The sequence below is a fragment of the Conger conger genome, chromosome 5 (assembly GCF_963514075.1).
Source record: "Conger conger chromosome 5, fConCon1.1, whole genome shotgun sequence".
NCBI classification, from domain to species: Eukaryota; Metazoa; Chordata; class Actinopteri; order Anguilliformes; family Congridae; genus Conger; species Conger conger.
Genome location: NC_083764.1, coordinates 60,108,370 through 60,129,275, shown reverse-complemented (window position 1 = coordinate 60,129,275; position 20,906 = coordinate 60,108,370). Strand labels below are relative to the sequence as shown.

The following is a 20,906-nucleotide window of genomic DNA, read 5'->3' as shown; positions in this document are numbered from 1 at the left end:
TTGATCCCAGTGTTATTTTCAATAGCCCATGAACCGTTTTGATTTAAATACATGGTACTTAGATTTTATAGTTTGGTAGTGGTTTTTCTGGCAGTATTTCCTTTGTACCTAGTGTTGCTAGGCACCATCACATCGGCAAATTGTTCCAAGATTAGACTACCGCATAGAGCAGTGCAGTAATGCTTGGCGTGTTACTGATTTTTTCAGAGATTTAAAGCTGGACAATCTACTGCTGGACACTGAGGGCTATGTGAAGATCGCCGACTTTGGCCTTTGTAAAGAAGGTAGGGGAAATACTTGCCTTTTGGTTGTGAATGAACTGGCAGCTGTTCTTTGGCCCAAAATTTCACCATTTGGACTTTATTGACAACCAGTTGGAGTTGCAGCCCGTGAATTTGCATTTGCTCCCTGTCCGTCAGGAATGGGGTTCAGAGACCGCACCAGCACGTTCTGCGGCACCCCCGAGTTCCTGGCTCCCGAGGTCCTGACGGAGACCTCGTACACGCGTGCGGTAGACTGGTGGGGGTTGGGTGTGCTCATCTTTGAGATGCTGGTTGGAGAGGTGAGTTTTCCTTCATTCGGCCATTGTCTCAGCTTCCTGGATGCCATTCTGCTCATGAGTACTGGTGTGCGGTGCCACTGCAACACAAACCGCCACCTAATGCATTAGCACAGTCCTCATTTTCGAGAAGAAAAACGGTCATTTTCTTTTGGTTTTTGTTGCAGCATAACTGGCAAAAGATCAGTATGTATTTGAGAAATGGCATGAAGATTTTTCACAGAAACAATAAGCAGATGGATACATACTTATACTAGTGAAAAATCAGGTTGATTGCTAAGTCGGCAAATTCAAAATTGTAATTTTGTTTGTAATTTCATAATTGTGAGTGTGAATAACGTTTTTGTGCTGTGACCAACAGTCTCCGTTCCCCGGTGACGATGAGGAGGAAGTGTTTGACAGCATTGTCAACGACGAAGTCCGTTACCCAAGATTCCTCTCAACAGAAGCAATCTCCATCATGCGAAGGGTAAGTTTGTCAGCATTCCCAACTTCATCCTGCATAATTCTAGACCTATACCCTCTGTTTTTCTCTGAATGATGCCACTTGGTGGTCTCACTTTTTTGTGATATACATGTGCTTGAAAACTGCTTAAATTTGGTGGCTGAATGAGGACTTTCAAATTGCAAGATAATCGATTCCCCTTTTCACTCTTTGATACCATTTTATTGTCTACAGCTATTGAGGAGGAACCCAGAAAGACGACTCGGGGCAGGAGAGCGAGACGCAGAGGAAGTGAAGAAGCACCCGTTCTTCAGGGTATGCTCCAGGTCCCTGGTTTTATACTGCGCCTTAAGGAGGGAAAGTGGCCATCAGTGTTCTCACCTTGGAATGTTTTCTCTTTTCCAGAATGTGGATTGGAGTGGGTTGCTGGCTAAAAAAGTCAAGCCTCCATTTGTGCCAACCATTCAGGGGCGTGAGGACGTCAGCAACTTTGATGACGAATTCACGTCCGAGGCCCCCGTCCTGACCCCTCCCCGTGAGCCCCGGGTCCTGACCGGGGACGAGCAGGACACGTTCGCAGACTTTGACTACATCGCAGACTGGTGTTAGCCCCTCCACCCTCCCCCACACTGTGAACAGCCACCGCTAACTGTAGCTCAGCATTGCATCTCTGAAGAGCTGGAGCCTTGTTCCTCCGGTCTCCTGTTGCACTTTGTGCCAAATAAGGGACCCGCAAATGTTAAATAACAGAATGAAGATTTTTTTTTTTCTTTTTTTTTTCTTCATAAAAATAAACAAAGACCTTTTTTGTTCTTTTTTTTTTTTTTTTTTTTTTTTTTTTTTACTGACCATGGCCTCGATGCCTGTCAGTTTCATATTGTCTGAGCACTGGGAATGTTTTCAATGGACTCCAGGAAATGACAGCCTGCGTAATCAAGTTTTGCCCTTGCTTCATGAATCAGTGCTGTAATCCTTTTCCACCCCAGCTTTGCCGATTCGTTGACCATTTTTACTGCCTTACGGGAAACTGAAATTACAAATTAATACAAGGCTGGAATGTGCCACAATGACTTGAAGTGCTCTTACGTAACAGTCACACTAAGTTAAAAGGTAGCATCTGCATACTAACTACTTATTGACACTAGTTTCAGCCTGAAGTGCGTTTCCATTGGATGTTTTCCTGTCTGAATCTTCCCTGTGGAACCCTGGTTTTTATCCTTGCGTTCCCCTTGGATTGGTTTATATTCAAGATGCCTTAAAAGTTCTTGATCTTAATAGCGGGCTTCCATCACAAACTGACTGACAGGTACTGGGAAAAATAAGGCTGCCAAAAGGACTCTTCAGTTTCAAACAGTTTGGATCTGAAAATGGATTTCAACAAAAGACATGCAAGTCCTCCAAGTGATATGTTATCTCATGCACAAAATGGTGTGTCACTTTCGCCAGAGGTGGTTTTCCAATTAGTGCATTTCCATAACACCAATGTTCATGTATCATAATTATTAATGTGGGAAAGAAATGTAAGTTATAGTTTTATACTGTATTTTAGTGCTCCAGCATCTTGCATCTGCTGTATAGCGTGACCATGTTTTTTTTTATATATAAATATTATAGATTTTATGAATATGTCATCATTGAATAGGTAGCTCAGATATTGAAAGCCAGCCTGAACCTCTTAAAAGGAATGTAAAATGTATGTTCATAAAAAAGAAAAGTGTATATTTTGGCTCATTACATGCCAAAGCAGGCTGTATTTTTAAAAGATTGATCATTTTTACGTGGCATACAGATATGTGGCTATGTTGAAGACATCAGTCCTTTCACCGTGCTAACCTGAGAGGCGCGCGGAAGCCCGTTCTGCGTTTGCACTTTCATTCAGGTATTTTTGTGTTGTTTTCAACTTGTCAAACTGACGTCTGCGTGCTAGCAATAGACATGGACAAGACAATACGAGAGACAATCCTTCAAAAGTCTGTTAAGACGGGGCCAGAGGTCAGTGGCACTCCGAACATGTTGTGTAGCAAACGGAAGCCAAGTATCAAATCCCACACAGCTAATTACCAAAACCCTTTAAATCAGCGCTCGAGTGGTGTCTCCCACCGAGGGAACAAACCTAGCTCAACTAACAAAAGTTGTACAGAAGAAATGTTTTATTATGAATCACTAAAGGGGCGAGGGTTAAGTTGAGGGCAGGGTATATGTACACAAGTTGAAAGCACTAATTTTATCTATGTAGGTTTTTTTTTTTTTTTTGGTTTTTTTAATTACCAAACTTTTAGCTTAACTATGAAAATATTGTAAATACCTTTTCATTATACTGTATGTTAAAGTGACTGCGGAAACTTATTGTAAGGAAGGGAGTGACACTATTGAATGGTACACTACATTGAAGTACTTGTACAAGATGGTGGAGACCTTGGAGAGAGAACATGTTTTGCAGTCATTATCCATATCATGAATGCACAAATTAAACATTTGTAATAGACTCTGCTTATGTTGTCTGTTACTTGTACGAGTATCTTCTAATTTGTGGGAACTTTGGCGATCTTAAATGTCTATGGTATCTAGAAGTTTTATCTCTGTGGTAAACAAGTCTGAGGGAGTGGCTGTCCTTGAGGACCGTGGGGAAAAGGGGTCTGGGTTGGAGTGATTGTTTGCCTGGCTGAACAAACATCCACAAATGCACACCACTTCAAACTGTGGTGAGGAGAGCGAAGGGGAAACCGCGAGGGGGGGGGTTTGAAGGAAGGCTTAGCGTTCGGCTGTCCACAGCTCGACGGAAAACAAGGCAGCAGTATGTAGATCCAGAGAAACCTCATATTCTCTCATTTGATAGACTGAGCGCTATGGATGAACCGCTTTATATAAATTGGTCATGACAAATTTAGCTTCTGTACATGCAAAATCTAAAGAGGACGAAAGTTTCACATAAGAGGGATATAGGAATGGGTAGTGATGCTGAATGACTTTTTAACATTTTTAACAGCTGTAGAAACCAGCTCTGATACTGAATATTGGGCAATGCATGCCTTCAATCGTCACCCAGAACTTAAGTGCCACTCGACTATAAAGATGGTTAACAGGGCAAAAAGGGGCAATTTACAGTAGACTGAAACATCTTCTAAACATGTATTGCTGGGCTACATTTTATACAGAGTTCATGTTTGAGGAGAGAAATGTTAACAATCAACCACAACACCCCTGAAAATCTGAGGCTAAACAAAACCGCAAATATCTACCAGTATAAGGGTGTATCATGAGCTGTAGTCTAGATGAACTCACCATGGACACCACTCGGCTCACAAGCTGTCCAAAGTGCAGCTCTCATCTGCAACCGGTGATCTACTGCAAGCCCTTCATGTCCGCGTTATGGACAAACTGCTCGCGTATTACAAAGTTAATCTTGGCTGAAATGTTGATTTGTGTTCGGCAATGAGGGAAAAACTATGGAGAGGAGTGAAGTGTTTGAAGCAGGAGCCATTTTGTTTTGCGCCATGGCTGCGTAAGAATTCTCCCAGGTCTACGACTCAGATTTCCTTATCTGCTGGTTAAAGTGTAACAGGTTTGTGACCGTCTTGAGTATGAGTTTACAGGACTACTATTCCCATGGTTTGGTAGTGGATTACGTAATGCTTTCAACACCTGGTAAAACTGGTCTGGTAGTCCAGTATGTAGCCACTCTGTCTAGAACATATAGAATGAGAGCATATAGATTCAATACTTTAATACTTGCCAATGATAATTGCTGAAACCTGAAACCCTCAGTGGCCAGAAGCCAGTTCCAGTTCTGCAGCTTCCCTGGCGATGTACATGGTGGCCATTTGCACCTGATTGGCAGGGCCAGGAGCAGGAATAAGACGTGCAGTGAGGTCCCTTGTCCTTTGTCCCACTTATGTCCAGAGCCTTAAAGATTGTCTTGAAATTCTCCTTGGAAATGTAGGATACTGCACAGATTTCTGGAAAAAGGAAGGCAAGATGATATGGTATGATAAACTTGCAAACTTATAATAAAAAAAACTTTGAATAAAATACAGGGCTACTGGAGATTGTTCACGCTAAAAATAATAGTGTTAGTCACTTAGATACTGGCATTTGACAAGCTAATTTAGATTAAGTGAAGAAAACACTTCAACAGCTTCTGTTGCAATTACAATTACTCTCAGTGTGACTACCAACTGCTGAGAGTTCACGGTATACCTTTTAATCCCATTATTTTTGTCTTCCAGACTGCTGTTATAGTTAAAAATGTAAGTGCAATCTTGAAATGCCAAACAGTAATAGGCTTCAGTAAGAGGGCAAGGACCTAGAATATCACTGAACGGCTATATTTGTATTTCACAATTAAAGCTACTTTCAAATCTTTTCTGACTTCTACAGAATACTGTGAGCAGCAATCTCAGATTACGGTATGCACTCAGTGAACAATTTATTAGGTAGGCCTGTACACCAGCTTGTTAATGCAAATTTTTAATCGATCTAAAATAGATCTTGATTAAAATACTACTGTGTTCCCAAACATGCATTAGTTTATAGTGATTATCCTGCCAAGGTATACTGGAAGTCAGCAAAGTGCAACAGTTTTTGGCAAGGTGGCCTCAGAATCGCTTTGCAGAAGCTCTTTGTAAGGCTACCTTTTCATGGCCTTGCTGATCCTGGGCTGCCCGAGTCTCCCCGTACTTAAAATGTCACCCTTAGGAGACGGACCTTTAGTGGCTTTTCTGTCGCCTAAAAGCCCTACCAATCGGACCCAGCCCGTCAGTGGCGTGGATACCTTATCGGAGACAAGACACAATCAGCATCCATTACACAGCTGGGCTCTCAGCCAGGGGGTTCCCCATGCTCAAAGCAGCTATAGTTCCACTGAAAACACACACACTCGTATCCAGGAAGAGGATATGGGCTGAAGGAAGCCTTCAGAGGGGCTAAAACTGATCCCACTAGTACGCGCACTGCGCTTTTCCCCAAGGCTCGTGGAACGGGCAGAAGCTGAGTTTCACTTCCAACAGAGGCCTGGTCTAATGATTGCTAACCCATAAAATAATGACGTGAGTGCTTACAGTGTGCCTTGAAAAAGCCGGACTAGTGTGAAAAGGCCATTGTGATGACGCAATCCTGCACTTTGAGACGAGCGAATGCTTCAAAGTGCTAAGTTTCTGCATTTATTCAGACTCCTTTCTATGTGAAGATGTGCTTCTTGTAAGCTGTAATCCGACCTCCTCCTGGTGATAGTGTGTCCTCGGGAGGACAACAGGCTCTCTGCCCAGTAGACTCTTGGGGTTTCCCTGTACTGCACAGCTGCCCAACCCTGTTCCTGGAGATCTACCCCGAAGGCTTTCACTCCAATCCTAACAAAGCACACCTCATTCAACAGAGAGCTAGAGATCTCATTGAGCTGTTAATTAGTAGAATCAGATGTGCCACATTAGAGAAATGAAAATCCACAGGATGGTAGTTCTCCAGGAACAGGGCTGTGTAGCCCTGCTGCATTGTGCTTTTGTTTGAAGAAAAGCCTTAAAAAGTAGAACTAGCTGCCACTATCTTCATCAGAATCATCATATATTTTATTATGCATAATCAACTACTGTACACTTTGCCCATATACCATTGCATTCGGCTCAACTTCCAAAGTAAATCTTGACAGATTCAAATCATGATTCTGAAGTGTTTTAAAGGGTAGGCTGCCACCTAGTGTTACATACAAAATATACATAATTGACCTGAGACCCTTGGAGGCTTTTTGTTGAAATCATAGTATTGATATCGTATTCACAGATCACGGTTTAGACTTGTATGGAAAAGCAATAGGATGTAATGTCGGCATGTAGCCAACTTCCATAATGCAACACAAAAACATGTGTTGACTAACTGTTACTCACTGTTCACAAGGATCTGGATTACCTGCCAAGGGACTACAGATGATACTGAACTCTTGAGCTAAATCTGGCACTCCATGCATTGATGTAATCACTCATGTGTTCATTGTTGTCCACTGTCCTTTTTTCAACAAATAAATGATAAACTAAATAAATGACAGTCATGTTATAATCGTTCCAGGACAATTACCACTTCATGTATATCATTACAGAAAAGGCAAGGGTTTTCCACGTCCATTTATTTATTTCTTTATTGAAACATTTTTTTTTCCATGGTTTTCTGGCTTAGACAAAATTGCCATACAAATAATTTCCTATCTCACTGACGCCAGAGCATTCCACGCTGGAGGTGATTTTTGTAACAGTTTGAGTTAAAAAGGCAAAAGTAACTAGAATATGTACAGATGACCTTTTCCTGCAGACAAACACAAGGACAGACATTTCCTGCAGAGACCTAAGAAAAGAAAAAAACTAAGACGAACAATCACTGTTGGAACTCAGATTTGACTATCAGACCGGTCAGTAGGTTATTACTGGTGCACGCATTCTGAAGGATATTTTTAGGCACTATCATTTACTTGTGAAGCTTGCTGTAACACTTTCTCAGCTGTATGCCAATTAAAAACCTCTGACTGTCCCTACAAGTGTTCTTGTTGCTACTGTGAAATGTGTTGCATCATGCCATATTACCTGTAGAATTGTCTGAAGAAGAGTATATTTTGTTCACGAAAATGTACTTGGACAACATACAGTTGAAACCAGCCATCATGAAATCTGGACCTCAAATCCAAATCTGGCCCTGGTTTTCTTTTCACCCAACATTTAGTTCTACTGAGTGGCCTGACCTAACTTCCAGGTACAGGGAGGGTAGAAAACCAGCAGTCCTCGGATTGTGATTTAATGATCTAAACGGATGTGCTACACGTTTCTTGAGAGTGGGCAGTAAGGAGAAGAAAGCCAGGGCATGTCTCTAAACCTTGTTTGGATAAGTGTGTGTGAAGCAAGACTGAATGCAGGTTTTGTTTCTGGCACTCACTTGTATGCAAGGAACAATGCTTTGGTGCCAGAAGCCAGAAGCATGTACCCATTTTTTGACGAGACACTTATCTTTCGTCATTTATCTTTAGTAAACTCATTTCGGTTTTCCGTCTAGCACGGATGCGCCCTCTGGTGTCACTCCGAGAGATTACACTTAACATAGACCAGCTGGAGATAGCACTATGGCTTCAGCTGGAGTTGTATTCCCCACCACATTTATTCAAATACCAAGGCATGATTGGCCACCCAGATGACACAATTAGTGAAAAACATTAGAGAATATTCATGTGGACAATCCTTGCAGGAAGCCTTTGCCATAGCACTATACAATAATATGCAACAAATTTGGTTCACTTATGTAAAGCACCTCTAACCTGATGACTAAGACATTTTAGTCAAGACTGGCTGTATGTTTACCCTGTGTAGTGTTTCAACAACTGTTAAAAGAAATGCTCTGATTTTTACTGTACATTCAGATTTATACTGTAAATCTTAAACATGTCAACAAAACTATAAGTGTCTGCAGTCACTTTATTAGTCTAACAAGTATGCATGCTGGCAAGCAAGGAACTCATTTTTCAGCTGAGAATTCTCCACAAAATTTTGTTGCACCTGAGAAAAAAAGAACTGAACAAAAAAGAAAAAAAGGCTTTAGTTTTAACCAAGTTTTACCTGCGGTGGTCTTGTACTTACATGGTACTAGTTCTCATGTACTGAAATGATTAAAGCACAACCTTCTGGCTTTGTCTCCAATGTATAATGAACAAAATACATTTGATTAATTTCATCATAAGGTAACATGCCGTATACTTGCAGGTACATAGCCAAGAAAGTGAAACTACGTGATCTACACAGTGTGTTTGCACCAAGACATGATCAACCTGCTCCTGGAATTCTGCAGGAGTTATATGACACCAAAGTTGGTTCAACTCCCACTTAGCTGATGGAAGTAGAGACTGCAGTCTCAGGGGTCACTCAACAATGACTCATTAATGCCTGCTTTGGGCCAGATCAGGTGACAAAGGCCACGACACGTGGACAATGTCAATTCCTCAAACCACTGGGCGACTATTCATGCTAAGTGGATTGGGGAATTGCCATCAAAGAAGTCACCCCAGTAAGAAAAAAAAATGCTTTAACATGAGAAATGAAAATTATCACTCGGTACCATTAAATAACAATTCACATACAGTAGACCTTGCTTCTAAGCGTATGAGTACACCCAAACCACTATGGAGTCAAAGAAACCTCCACCTGCAGGAACACCGCCTCCCATGTTTTACTCGCTACCAGTGGACATGGCATGGGATAAAAACATTCAAGTTCATGTAAATTACAAGATGTAAATACACATAATAGATAGCCTAGCAAAAACAAATTTAACCAAAAGAACAAAGCAATATGCTACAACTGAACATACCCAAGCAATACAATTTAATTGTGAAAGCCATACAGAAACATTATAAAACAAGTGATTTCTATATTCTTCGATTCGGGTACCTTTTGATGAAACGTTATCAAAAGCTTACAAAATGGTATTAGTACACAGACAATGAACCTTAATAGCTTGCTATTGTGCTCTAAAACAGACTTAATAATAAACAGTAAATGCTTGGAATCAAAGCACAGAATTTCTGTTCAAATAGGCCTAGATGAGGGTTGATCAGCCGTGTTCCTGGAGATCTACCATCCCGTAGGTTTTTCATTTCAACCCAAATTTGGCACACCTGCTTTGACTAATTAGCAGCCCAACATATGTCCTGTCTACTAGGCATGAGTGTTTAGTATGTTTGTTTAGTAAGCGATGGACAGTATGTGAAAAATATGGTACTATACTATTTACCAAGCGTACTGTGGAAGTGTTGCAATACATTTCCGCTCCTTACCGCTGATGAAAAAAAGAATTGTTGATGAAGGAAAACGTCAGCAAAGCTACACCTCGTTCTTAAAGCTGCGCATCATGTTTATGGGCTCTTTACTTCCTGAAAAGTATGCTCATGAATATACTCATCAAAACCAGAAATGTCTATCATCCTGGGATTTTAAGTACACTACCGCTGACAGAAAATTTCACCTACTTAACCTTTTCATCCAGCGTACTCAACAGGTATTCTCAATATTAGGCAAGTGCGTTGATTTGGACACAGCCTAGTTGTTGAATGAGGTGTGCTTTTTTTATGGTTGGAGCGAAAAACCCACACGACAATAGGTCTCCAAGAACAGGGTTAGGCAGCCTTGGCCTAGCTGTTCCAGATATTCCTGTGGGTTTTCACCATCATGCATGATTTCAGCAATTTCAGCAACATTAATTATCTGCCATTGTCTAATAAAAATGTATTAAAAACCACAGTTTATGAAAAATAGCAGAAATAATTCCACAGGTCTTCAAATACAAATTTTTAGAATCTGCCAGTGTGGCCAACCATACGTAATTACCATTAACAAATGTTCCAGGAAACAATATGACACTACCCTAATCTCATACCACACAATAGTCTTCATTGACAAAACTGAATGCTCTAATCTAATTCATGTTTTTTCATTTGAGAATTCAAGGATATAACCAAAACAGTGTGGTAGGCCTATAGTTATAGTCTTACAGCAGCCATGACTATACACCTAGCTAGCTTGACACAATGTTGTGAAAGGGCTTCCCTGAAGGGATAGCTATACATGAACATGAATCACATTGCAAAACTTCTTGCCTTAATTAAGATGAGACCTCTTAATGCAATTTTCAGTTTAGCATTGTCATCTTGGGTGTAGTTTTTTGCAACAAGTGTCAAAAATCGAACATTTTTTAATTTTCCACTTATCACTGAATTTCTATCATTTTGCTATAATTTCTGCGTTTCATCGTTTTCTCCTTTCGATCACCTGGTTTTGTTACCCTTTCAGTATTTCCACATCTCTTTGAACCAGTCAACTGGTCACCACACTGTGGAGAAACATTGACCAGGAAAAGTGATGGATTTTGGAATGTTTAGCAACTGACTACAAGGAATGCCACCATCAAGGGCAGAGCTTCTGATCTGTCAATCCAGCCAAAGCTGAAGAGTACTCTGATGTCCATTTGACCTACAAGTGCTATTTAGATTTTTTTTTTTCTTCTTAGTAATGGACTTCTGTATGCTAAATGGAAACCATAATGTGCTAAATTAAAGGGGTCCAAATTGATATGAACGCTAGAGGGTGAATAAATTACCCACAACAAGTAACATTAATCCATATTTGGCAGGTGCTCATTTAAAGCCATGATACCCATTGCATGTTCTCAAGAGACATCAAGTTAATGTGTAGCATTTTCAAGGTGGCTTAAGGCGAAGGATTCTAAGAGCAGCATCTTGCACCAGAAAAACACACACTAGCTTTGCTCACCACGGCCATTTTGGAATGCAAATGCTCAGACCAGCCAGAGAAGCCATGGTTTGCCATTTTAAGTAGCATATCAGAATGTGCTTCTAGATAATTGTACAGTACTATGGTATTTTCTTGTTTTCTCAGGGCATATATAGTTGTTCCTTGATGTCTGGCAACCTTCAATTAATTCAATATATTAAAACCGCATAATGGTACAGACCATCATGTCAAATAGAACCATAAGTAATGTTTCATTATGCCGGATCGGTTTTCCGTCCAATCAGTTTTCTGTCAGTTTAAACTATGTAATGTTTAAAAACATAAAAAATCGAAGTCCCTCTTGAATATTATGACAGATGAATACAAACAGTCTGTACACCATCTCCAGTTATAAACAAATAAAATTAAAACTAAAAATTCAAAAGTTGGTACAAAGTGTTAAACATGAAATTTAAAAGTGAATTAAAAAGAACAGCCTGTTTGTTATATCACTAAAGTACAGATGTATAATTTTTCTGTCATCAATATGGTTTTACTTCTAAACTCAAAGGCTTAGCCTATTGCCTCAGTATTATCATGAGTGGCACAGAGAGTGGTGAGGTTATGCTGATACATCCCCGCAGTTGGGGAACCCCTCCTTATCAGCACCCGGCTGTGTCCGGTGGTTAAACGATCCATTTCTTGTAATGGAATCAACATATAGCCTTGCCTTTCAAAGGAGGTATTGTATGACTAATTACAACCTGACCAGCAGTTTGTAAGTGTAAACCCATAGAGAACATTGATGTGGTTAAAGCTAATGGACAAAAGCTGACAGAAAAAAAGAAAAGAAAAACAGGAACCACTCTGCCCTGTAAAACGTTCACTCGTACTATACCCCTGCAAAGGAAACATTGGATTCCTGACTCATACTTTCTTTAGCTTCCAGGGGCAGAGTGTCGAAGAGATGGTCTTCCACACTGAAGCCACTCCGCCGGAGGAGGGGACACAGTCCCAGCTGGGCCGGGAGGTGGTCCAAACAGTTTCCCTTCAGCTCCAGGTGCACGAGCTGTGTCAGATGACCTATTCTCTCGGAGATGACGGAAATGCCATTATGCCCCAGACACAATGTTTTCAGCTTCACACATCTGAAGAGTTGCTTGGGCAGAATCTCAACCTTGTTGCTCGAGATGGCAAAATGCTGAAGAGTCAGCAGAAAACCCACCTCGGGCGGAATCACCACAATGGAGTTGTTGCTGAGGTCCAAGTGCCTCAGCTTGGGAAGGTTGAACAATGACGTGGGCAGGCTCTCAAGTTTGTTGTGTGATAGATAGAGTGACTCAAGGCTCTTGACAAGGCTTATGGATACAGGGAGGCTGATGATTTTATTATGCCACAACTTGAGGCAAGTCAACCTCTTAAGGTGCTGGAAACTAATGACCTCTTCAACAGTGCGCATGACGTTGGATTTCAGATCCAACTCCTGCAGGTTGCTCAGGCTGAAAATGGCATGGGGGATTCTCTCCAGCTCACAGTTATGCAACTCCAGCTCAGCTAAGTTCATCATCTTCTTTAAGCTGTTGAGCACCACTAGTTTTGTACCATCATTATGAACCACAAGCTTTATGAGGTGAGGAGAGAGATCTGTGATGCTTGTTGGGATCTTCATGAGGTTGCTCTTTAGATTCAGGGTTTTAAGCTGCCTCAGCTCACGCATGGATTCTAAACCTATCATTTTGTTATTTTCAGAGTTCAGGCTCCCAATTAAATACAGATCCTTGAGGCTCTTCAACAGGTAGACCCAAGTGGGAATCTCCGCAACATCCGTAAACTTGACGTGAAGGCACCGGAGGCGGTCTCGGAGAAAGCTAAACGCGGTCTGCTCCACCTTAGCGGGAGAGTGATAGAAATGCAACTCCTGAAGACTGGTCATTTGGGAGATCTTAGCGGTGATCCTGACCTCGGGAATCAGCTCCAGCTTCAGCACTTCAAGGTCGGTGAGGTCGAAGACGGCGCTGGGGAGACCGGAGAGCATGAAGAGGTGGAGCTCCAGCTTGTCCTGGGCATTGCGGCCCACGTGCTGACGCAGCTTCTCGAAGGTCCACTCGTGATTCAGGCTGATCTCACGCAGCTTGTTCTCGCTAACCTCAGAGAGAAAGACACCAAACCTCTTGGAGTACAACTGGTCATATTGGTCAACCATGTGCAGGAGGAAGGCAAAGTCATTTTTTACATCAGGGATATCACTGAAGCTGCTTTCCTCTCTAACTTTCTCAAATGAGTACTCCTTCAGGGGTCGTCTGAACAGCCAGAAGAGGGTATAAATGCACACCAGCCCATATATGCAGATCACAACCATATAGCTAATGAGGATCTTCTTCAACATGAATGCCATGTTGTGTGTGCACTGGAATGTTGCGTACCCAGTTAACTCTTTAAGATTAGGAGGTTTACACACGTGACAAAAACTGATGGCGGCAACAAAGTTTGAGGTGTAACACAAAATCAAAATGAACTTCACTGTCTTTATGATTGTTTGAGCTACATAAAGCTTGTAGATGAAGTCACTGTCTTCCACATGAGCACGGAATTTTCTCACCTTTTCAAAAAGGGCTTTGGCCTGTTCTCCATCTTTTCTGTCCAGGATGGTCACACTTGGGACATCTGTGACCGGTCTTTCAGCAGAGAATTTCAAATCTGATTTTTGCAACATGGGTGTAGACGCATTAGCGTTTTCTTCTTCACCGCCTGTGGAAATGTTCTTTGGTGCAGTGGAATTGCTGGTGAACCTCTGCTTGTTCTCTTCAGAGTCCTCACAGGCAGTCTCAGACAGTGCCTTAGTAGTCCACGGTGACTCAAAGCACCTCCCAAGAATAGACACAAAGTGCTCAATCTTTGAACTAGTTTTTGGATATTTGAACCAAAAATTACTGCTAACCATCAGTACAAGCGTGTGGATGAGAGCAAGGTAGGGAAAGTACTTTGAATACCAGGGCAAGGCCATATGGTAGCACATCTGGTTGACAAAGACATACTGCTGAAAGTCCAAGTTTGTTTTCAGCCCTGTGGGCAGCGGATGGCTCCCACTGACAGGTAATGGCGGATTTGTATACAATGAGTGCAAGTCACTATCAGGGAGATCCTTAGGGATTAGTGGTGTGACTGCTCTGGCGGTCTCGTGCGAACTTTGCGGTGAGAAGCTATCTGGACACACCAGCTCCTTCTCGGGTTCCAGGTGAGGGAGGCAAAGCACTTGGTCTTTGGTTAACTGCATTGTCCCAGCAAACACTGCCAGCATCAGCATGATCACGCCAAGATAATCCATGAACACATCCCACCATGGCTTCAGTATCCGGTAGGTTGGCTGAATGTCATTGAGGGACGCTACCTCTGTGAGGGTAAACATTCCTAAAACAGAAGAAAATAAAAAATGTTTATATTCTTTATGAAAATGGACAGTACACTGCTCAGACAGCAGGGAGACAATATAAGAGAGATGCAATATTCATAATAAATGCTGTGGCAAATGGAAGAGCAGGTGGGACAACATCTTATGTTTGTCTTACTGTAATGTGAAAACTGGTCATGATATAAGCATTCAAAACAGGCCTTTTCTCTCCCTGTCCCATTTAGAACCAACTGCCAGACAAACAAAGTTATATTCATTGTCTGACACCTAAAGCCTCTGCCCTCCTGAGAATCCATAAAAGTTTCCAATCTTAATAACACCTGATTAGATTACCCAAGACAGTGCACCTTGCCTGTTCACAAGGAAAAGTATCAAGGATAATGTTATATTGCACCTCAGATTGCAAATCTACATAATTGCTTCAGGCAGTGAAGCAATTATGTACTGTATATGTCTTTAAAAACTTCAGGTCTGGAACAATAAAAACTGAAGAAAACACTGTTGTGCTCATACTCATAATGTGTATTTTTGAGAGTGAAATGCTGTTGAAGAAACTTTAAAACTCATAGAAGAATCCTTCATGAAATAGCCCAAATAGTAAACCAAGTAAACAAACTGCAGCCTACCCCCAGTTTGAACAAATTCATAGCTTCCATCCTGGTCTTACAATAGAACTGTAATTAAAGTTGGAAACTTCATTGCACTTTGCATTTGTGCTATAATGTAAAATAGGGAGGTATCAACATCGGCCGAAATGGTCAGAAAAATATTGGTTATTGATATTGTCCATATTGGCCAATGCTGATACCGGAATTTGGAATTTTACACAACTACAAAATCCAAAAATCAAGTTAAGCTGTGGTGTCCCTTACAGGACACTGATCTTTGTACTTTACTAAATCTATATTTAAAAGTCTGTGATTACAGATAATAAAACTGAGCCTGGAAATTATTATGTTTATAAATATTTTTTACATTTCATTGTTAACGCTGCACAAAGATCTGCCTTTAAAAGAAAATTCATGGTTTGGACTATATGGTGACTACATTTAGAATATATAAGTTACTCATTTGAAATTAAGTTAACTAAATCTAGGCATATATAAATATAACAAGCAGCTTCTTGCAAATGCGAATATTGTGAGATATTTCTGTTTTAATAAAACACTGCAATGCACAAGGGCTTTACCCTATAAAACATTAAAATATCTGTCAAGTATTTCAGTTTAAAGGAACCAATAATTAATTACACACAAACTCTACACAGAGCAAATAAGCACCATATCCTATCAAGATGGTGGGAGGCTGCAAATCCCATTCACAAACAAACCGCAGACTGTGAGCTGGCAGCCAACATGCTGATAACAACCATAACTTAACCATAACTTTGCAAATAGGTAAATGTAGGGTAAAGGATGCCACTGATGAAGCTAGTCAGGACTTAAATATCAATGAAACAAGTAGGCTAATCAATATGCCTGAAAAGCCAGAATTGGGAAACACATAGCTATGCTGGTGTTGAAAAGGTTTCAATCAGTGAGCGTTGACCACTGAGTGCAAGATTTTCTATTTCATGTAGGCTACCAAAGAAATACCAAAATAGAAATGCAAAAGTTCCTTGAATCGCACTGCTGCTTGTTGCCGCTAGCTAAACACACATGCTCTAAGGGTAGAAAATGGAGGAAATTCTAGAACCATGTAGGCTACATCTGACAGCAGTGAGTTGCAAACACAGAAAATATGACTGAAACGACAAACTTTCAGAAATATTTACTGGGGTTGTTAAACCCTCTGTCTCAACTCTCAATAATCTGTTGCGTATTCTAGGGGGTAAAGGAAGCCTTATAAACAGTTTACAAAGAACAAGTAGGCTGCGGCTGTCGTAGTCAAATTACTTCTTGTAAGGCTGTGTACTTTTTACATTAGTGTGCTGCGTTACATTATTTTTGAAATATGTACAAAATAATAGACTACAGATGTTTCAATTGCGTTATATTAAACGACGGAATACAATGCAAGAATATAGCCAGCTGAGCGCGAAGTACAAGTCCATCACGGAACATACGCTTGTCATGCTCGAGCGCTCTAATAATAAGTTAAGAATGGGAATGCCATATCAGTCCCCCAATTCTGCCACAATAGCGGTAGCACCAACAATGATGAACAATTTAAAACATATAGGCTACCGAATGTGGATGAAATGTATGTTTCATTATTTGGTTAATTTATAGACGATTATACATTGGTCCACGACGGTCAGTCACCGTTCGACGCAAATCCTACAGAAACGTACACATTACATACTAGGCCTATGTGTTTTAACATGGTTTTGAGAAGATTCAAACGGCATTATTAAGTCGCTTGAGTATAATAAAGTAGTAGGCTATACTCACTGTCCTGTGAGAGGTTATTGTGACATCAGCTGCCTGCTTCGTCTTTCGACTCTTCCTACACATAGGGTCTATCCATGGAAAGTAGAGCTCCGAGATATAAACGAGATCAGTGCTGCGCATTTCAGTTGTAATTTGCACTAGGTGACTCTTGTTCTTTTGCTCCGGTGAAAAGACGTCCACGTTTGGTGTACCTCCACGGACAGACTAACATGTCCCCGACAAATGTTACATCAGAGACACCTACGTAGGACCGTTCTTTTCAGTGCTACTCAGTTTCTCTCAGTGCTGCCGCGCGCAGCCACTACTGTACACGAAAACAATCCGGTTGATTCTAGCAGGCACTGACACGTCTGCAACATGGCACAGGGAAGGTACGGTAACGTGTTAAAACGGCGTACATTTAAGTACGTATATTTCTCAGAAAAATAGAACAATATGTCGAACGTCATGAAGCAGTAGGACTCGAAAAGCAAACTTCCTTTGAACTGCAGATCGCAGGGTAAATCGGGCTTTTAATCTGATGTTCATGCTACGAGTCATAATTTGACCACCTGATACAGCTAACCAGTCTGGACCAGTTCTCAAAAAATATTTCCTGCTGACTTGCTGTCGGAAACAGCATCCAACTTATTGTAAAAAACACGAACCTTATCGATAGCTTACAGAACAATTCTGTCGCGGCAAATTCGGAAAATTCGTTGTATTTTCTGAAACAGGAAGCATAAAAGGGCGGTCCTAAAGTTCGAGAGTAGCCACAGCGGGTTCCTTGCGGTAGCACGTGGCTGAAAAATGATGAAACCAATGATGGCCAATTGTGCAATGTGCAGGATATGCTTATATTTTTGCTACATTGTGGTATATTCGTATTTGGCGTTTGCTACAAATATTAATCTTAAATAGGCCTATGTCGAGTATGCCTATATTGTTTTAGGCCATTTAGAGCGCACCAAGCTCATTCCTAATGTACGCTTCGATGCTCTTTTCCACCTACAAAGTATGCATAAAGGATTAAAAGTGAATTCGAGTGTGCTTCCGTAATTTATTCTTGTAATCTGATATTGACCGAAGTTTTGAGAACAATCTTTTGAATTTGCGGCTACTTGATGTCCTGATTTTACACATTTCTATGACAGTTTATTCAACTTGGCCAATTTAAGGTGTGAGGTTTTATTGTTAAGTGTAATTGCAAGCATTTACACTAAACAATAGACCCATTTACAAATTTGCACTTTAGGTTGAGACAAGCCTATGAACCCTCACTTCCTACCCACTGTGATTCAAAGGCTTGTGTCTGGCTGTTTGGTGGTGGTTGCATAACTGCGGCTAACTGCCACGTGCTAACCACATTTCCAGCAAGCTGGTGAGTGGACATGTTTTCAGTATTCAGTTCTGCCTTCGTCACGAGTAATGGCACAGGATGCTGATGTGTGCTCCAAATGAAATTATGTTGTGTGATCTAGTGTGCAGCTAGTCGTACAACAACCCGGTGGACACTTTAGCCACCCCAGTAAAATGACACTCCCAAGTCACTTTCCCATAGGATGGAGGTATTGGCTTCCTATTTTAAAATGCAGGCTTGTTTGTGTGCTTCGTACCTCCAACAAACACTTTCCCAATTGAAGATCAAGCATGCTTTTCATGTCCAAGAAAATGATCTTTGGAATTGCATAGTTTGAAAGGATGGCATTCCACAAAATATTCCTAATGCCAGTAAGTCTTGCACTTTGGGTTTGCTGTCAGAACAGCAGAGTCTCTGACCATTTTCAAACGCAGACTGAAGACTCATCTCTGAAGACTTCCCTCCCTACCTCACCACCACGATTGTTGTACATCTCTCTGGATAAGAGCGTCTGTTGAATGCTTTGTAATGTAATGTAATGTAATGTAATGTAATGGTTTTGAGTCCATAAGCTGTTGTTTAGCAAATATGGCCTTTAGTCACCTTGCTATTTGTTTTTATTATCTAGCATAGTATACACCTGACACAGCAGAAAAGTGTTATCAATCTTATGCCTGTTTTATTTTTCCTTGATAACGCACGTGGTGCAGTATTAGTGTCTGTGAGGAACAGGAAGCAGACTAGTCAGACGGTAGGTGGGAGGGATGTAGTGAGTGATACAGGGATATAGACTTCCCCCATTAGCGTTCAGACAAACACAAAGAACAGAAAGCCACACACGCGGCCTCACCCACAATAAACTCACACTGCCAGCACCCCACCTCTAAAGCACTGCTGCCTGCAGGGTATGTGCACACAGGGAATTTCTTGGCAGTGAAAAACTCCCTTGTTTCATTTCAGGTTCCAGCCAGTTCCAGCTAGACCTTCTGAAGTGAAGGGTTAGCCTCCGTTCAACCCTCACACGTGAGCAAATGAGAAACTAGGGAGTTCCTTAGAAAATGCTTTGTGAAACAAGGCCTTAGGCAAAAAAAAAGAAAAGCACGACAATGACAAAGCATAAGTAATAAGTAATCGTCTTTATTTATATAAATATATGTATAACAAATATTTATTTTTTGCTAAATTATATTAAATATATATATAAATATGGAGACGCTCAGTGGCCACTTTATTAGGTATGCCTATCTAGTACCATGTAGGACTCCCTTTTGCTTTCTTCACAGTATGGATTCAACAAGGTGCTGGAAACATTCCTTCAGGATTTTGGCCCATGCTGACTCCATGGCGTCATGCAGTTCTTGCCAATTGTTTCGGCCACACATTTCTGCCGCAAAACTCCCACACCACCGCCTCCTGAAAGTGCTCTGTTGTATTGAGATCTGGGAACTGTGCAGGTCACTGGAGTAAAATTGGAGTTGGCAAGGGTAGTCATGAGATACATTTTCCGTAAGTCTTCTTAATCCGCTGCAGCTTTAAAAATCCAGCTACAGCCTGGAGACGAAGACTTTGGAAATGACACACCGGCAGAGGGGGCTGCCGGTCTCGGCCCTCCCTTACTGGAGCTCAGACAGTAAGGCACAGCTGGATCTGGGCCCAGCCGGCTGGTAGTACTAACCAAATGGCTTTACACACTCAGAACAGCAAAGCACACCAGAACAGCCTGGCCACAATTAATCAATTATTTCAGATTTATGCATCATTACCATTATTTTTATATACACTGCTGAAGATTGTTTTAGAATTAGAATGTGCATATTTTGAAAAAGGGAATATCCTTTCAAACACATTTCAAATATTTTTGTATAATTTTTTATATTTTATAAGAGAATAAAATTCATTTATTAAAAAAATCATTTAAACCATTCAAAAGGTTTTGGACATACATTTGGATAAAATAAAGTAAAAAATAAATGTACAGACAGGCTAATCACCCTAACATTTTTCAGGTGAATGAGGTTAGAGAACAAATTTGGCATTATATACTTGTACTGATATAAATTGTTCTCTCTGGTTTACTAATTGGTAGGTTAAACCACCAAAATATTGTCAGAACAGACGCAATACAGCAGAATTTATGTAAAGCCCTGCCTATATAGGAACGACCATCTTTCCCTTGCTCAACACTAGGTTCCTGTAGAGTTGTTGCACATCGCCATATTGTTGGCGTTTATGAAACATGATGCCATCAGCAACTTAAGAAGCTGAAATAAAATTTTAAAAAAATAAAATTGAAGATTGTAAGAAGAGAGTGGTTAAATGCTACATAAAAGAAAATGCATATCAGCCCTTTTACGCTGCAAAGAATCTGGACATATTACAGACAAAATGGAAGCCAATATATTTGCCTTTGGTTAACTTGATTTGCTAAGGGCCATGGTTCTATCCCCTCATTTGAATCAACATCTCTCTAAGCTCTGCAAGACAGGAGAAAAAGTCATGGTGTTCGCTCCT

General features: G+C 40.9%; 2 protein-coding genes and 1 long non-coding RNA gene across 4 annotated transcripts in view; 2 read left to right on the top strand and 1 right to left on the bottom strand.

Moving 5' to 3' along the window:
* The window catches only part of pkn2a (protein kinase N2a), a 34,680-nt gene extending 32,886 nt beyond the window's left edge, over nt 1–1,794 (top strand). For both annotated transcript variants that reach the window (XM_061241897.1, XM_061241896.1), the window contains exons 18-22: nt 208–284; nt 420–562; nt 921–1,028; nt 1,239–1,319; nt 1,410–1,794. In XM_061241897.1, the coding sequence (XP_061097881.1) occupies nt 208–284; nt 420–562; nt 921–1,028; nt 1,239–1,319; nt 1,410–1,613 (613 nt within the window). In that variant the 3' untranslated portion in view covers nt 1,614–1,794. The remainder of the gene's footprint in view (nt 1–207; nt 285–419; nt 563–920; nt 1,029–1,238; nt 1,320–1,409) is intronic.
* Nucleotides 1,795–7,101: 5,307 nt separating this feature from the next.
* Nucleotides 7,102–17,746, bottom strand: LOC133129186 (volume-regulated anion channel subunit LRRC8D-like). Its single transcript, XM_061243102.1, has 2 exons — nt 17,057–17,746; nt 7,102–14,662 (listed from the first exon to the last, which is right to left on the bottom strand). The coding sequence occupies exon 2, from the start codon at nt 14,658–14,660 to the stop codon at nt 12,147–12,149; it is 2,514 nt and encodes an 837-aa protein (XP_061099086.1). The 5' UTR covers nt 14,661–14,662; nt 17,057–17,746; the 3' UTR covers nt 7,102–12,146.
* Nucleotides 17,747–18,299: 553 nt separating this feature from the next.
* On the top strand, nt 18,300–20,110 carry LOC133128079 (uncharacterized). Its single transcript, XR_009708719.1, has 3 exons — nt 18,300–18,416; nt 19,356–19,418; nt 19,679–20,110. It is a non-coding gene; the product is annotated as an uncharacterized LOC133128079 (long non-coding RNA).
* The last annotated feature ends 796 nt before the right edge of the window (nt 20,111–20,906 follow it).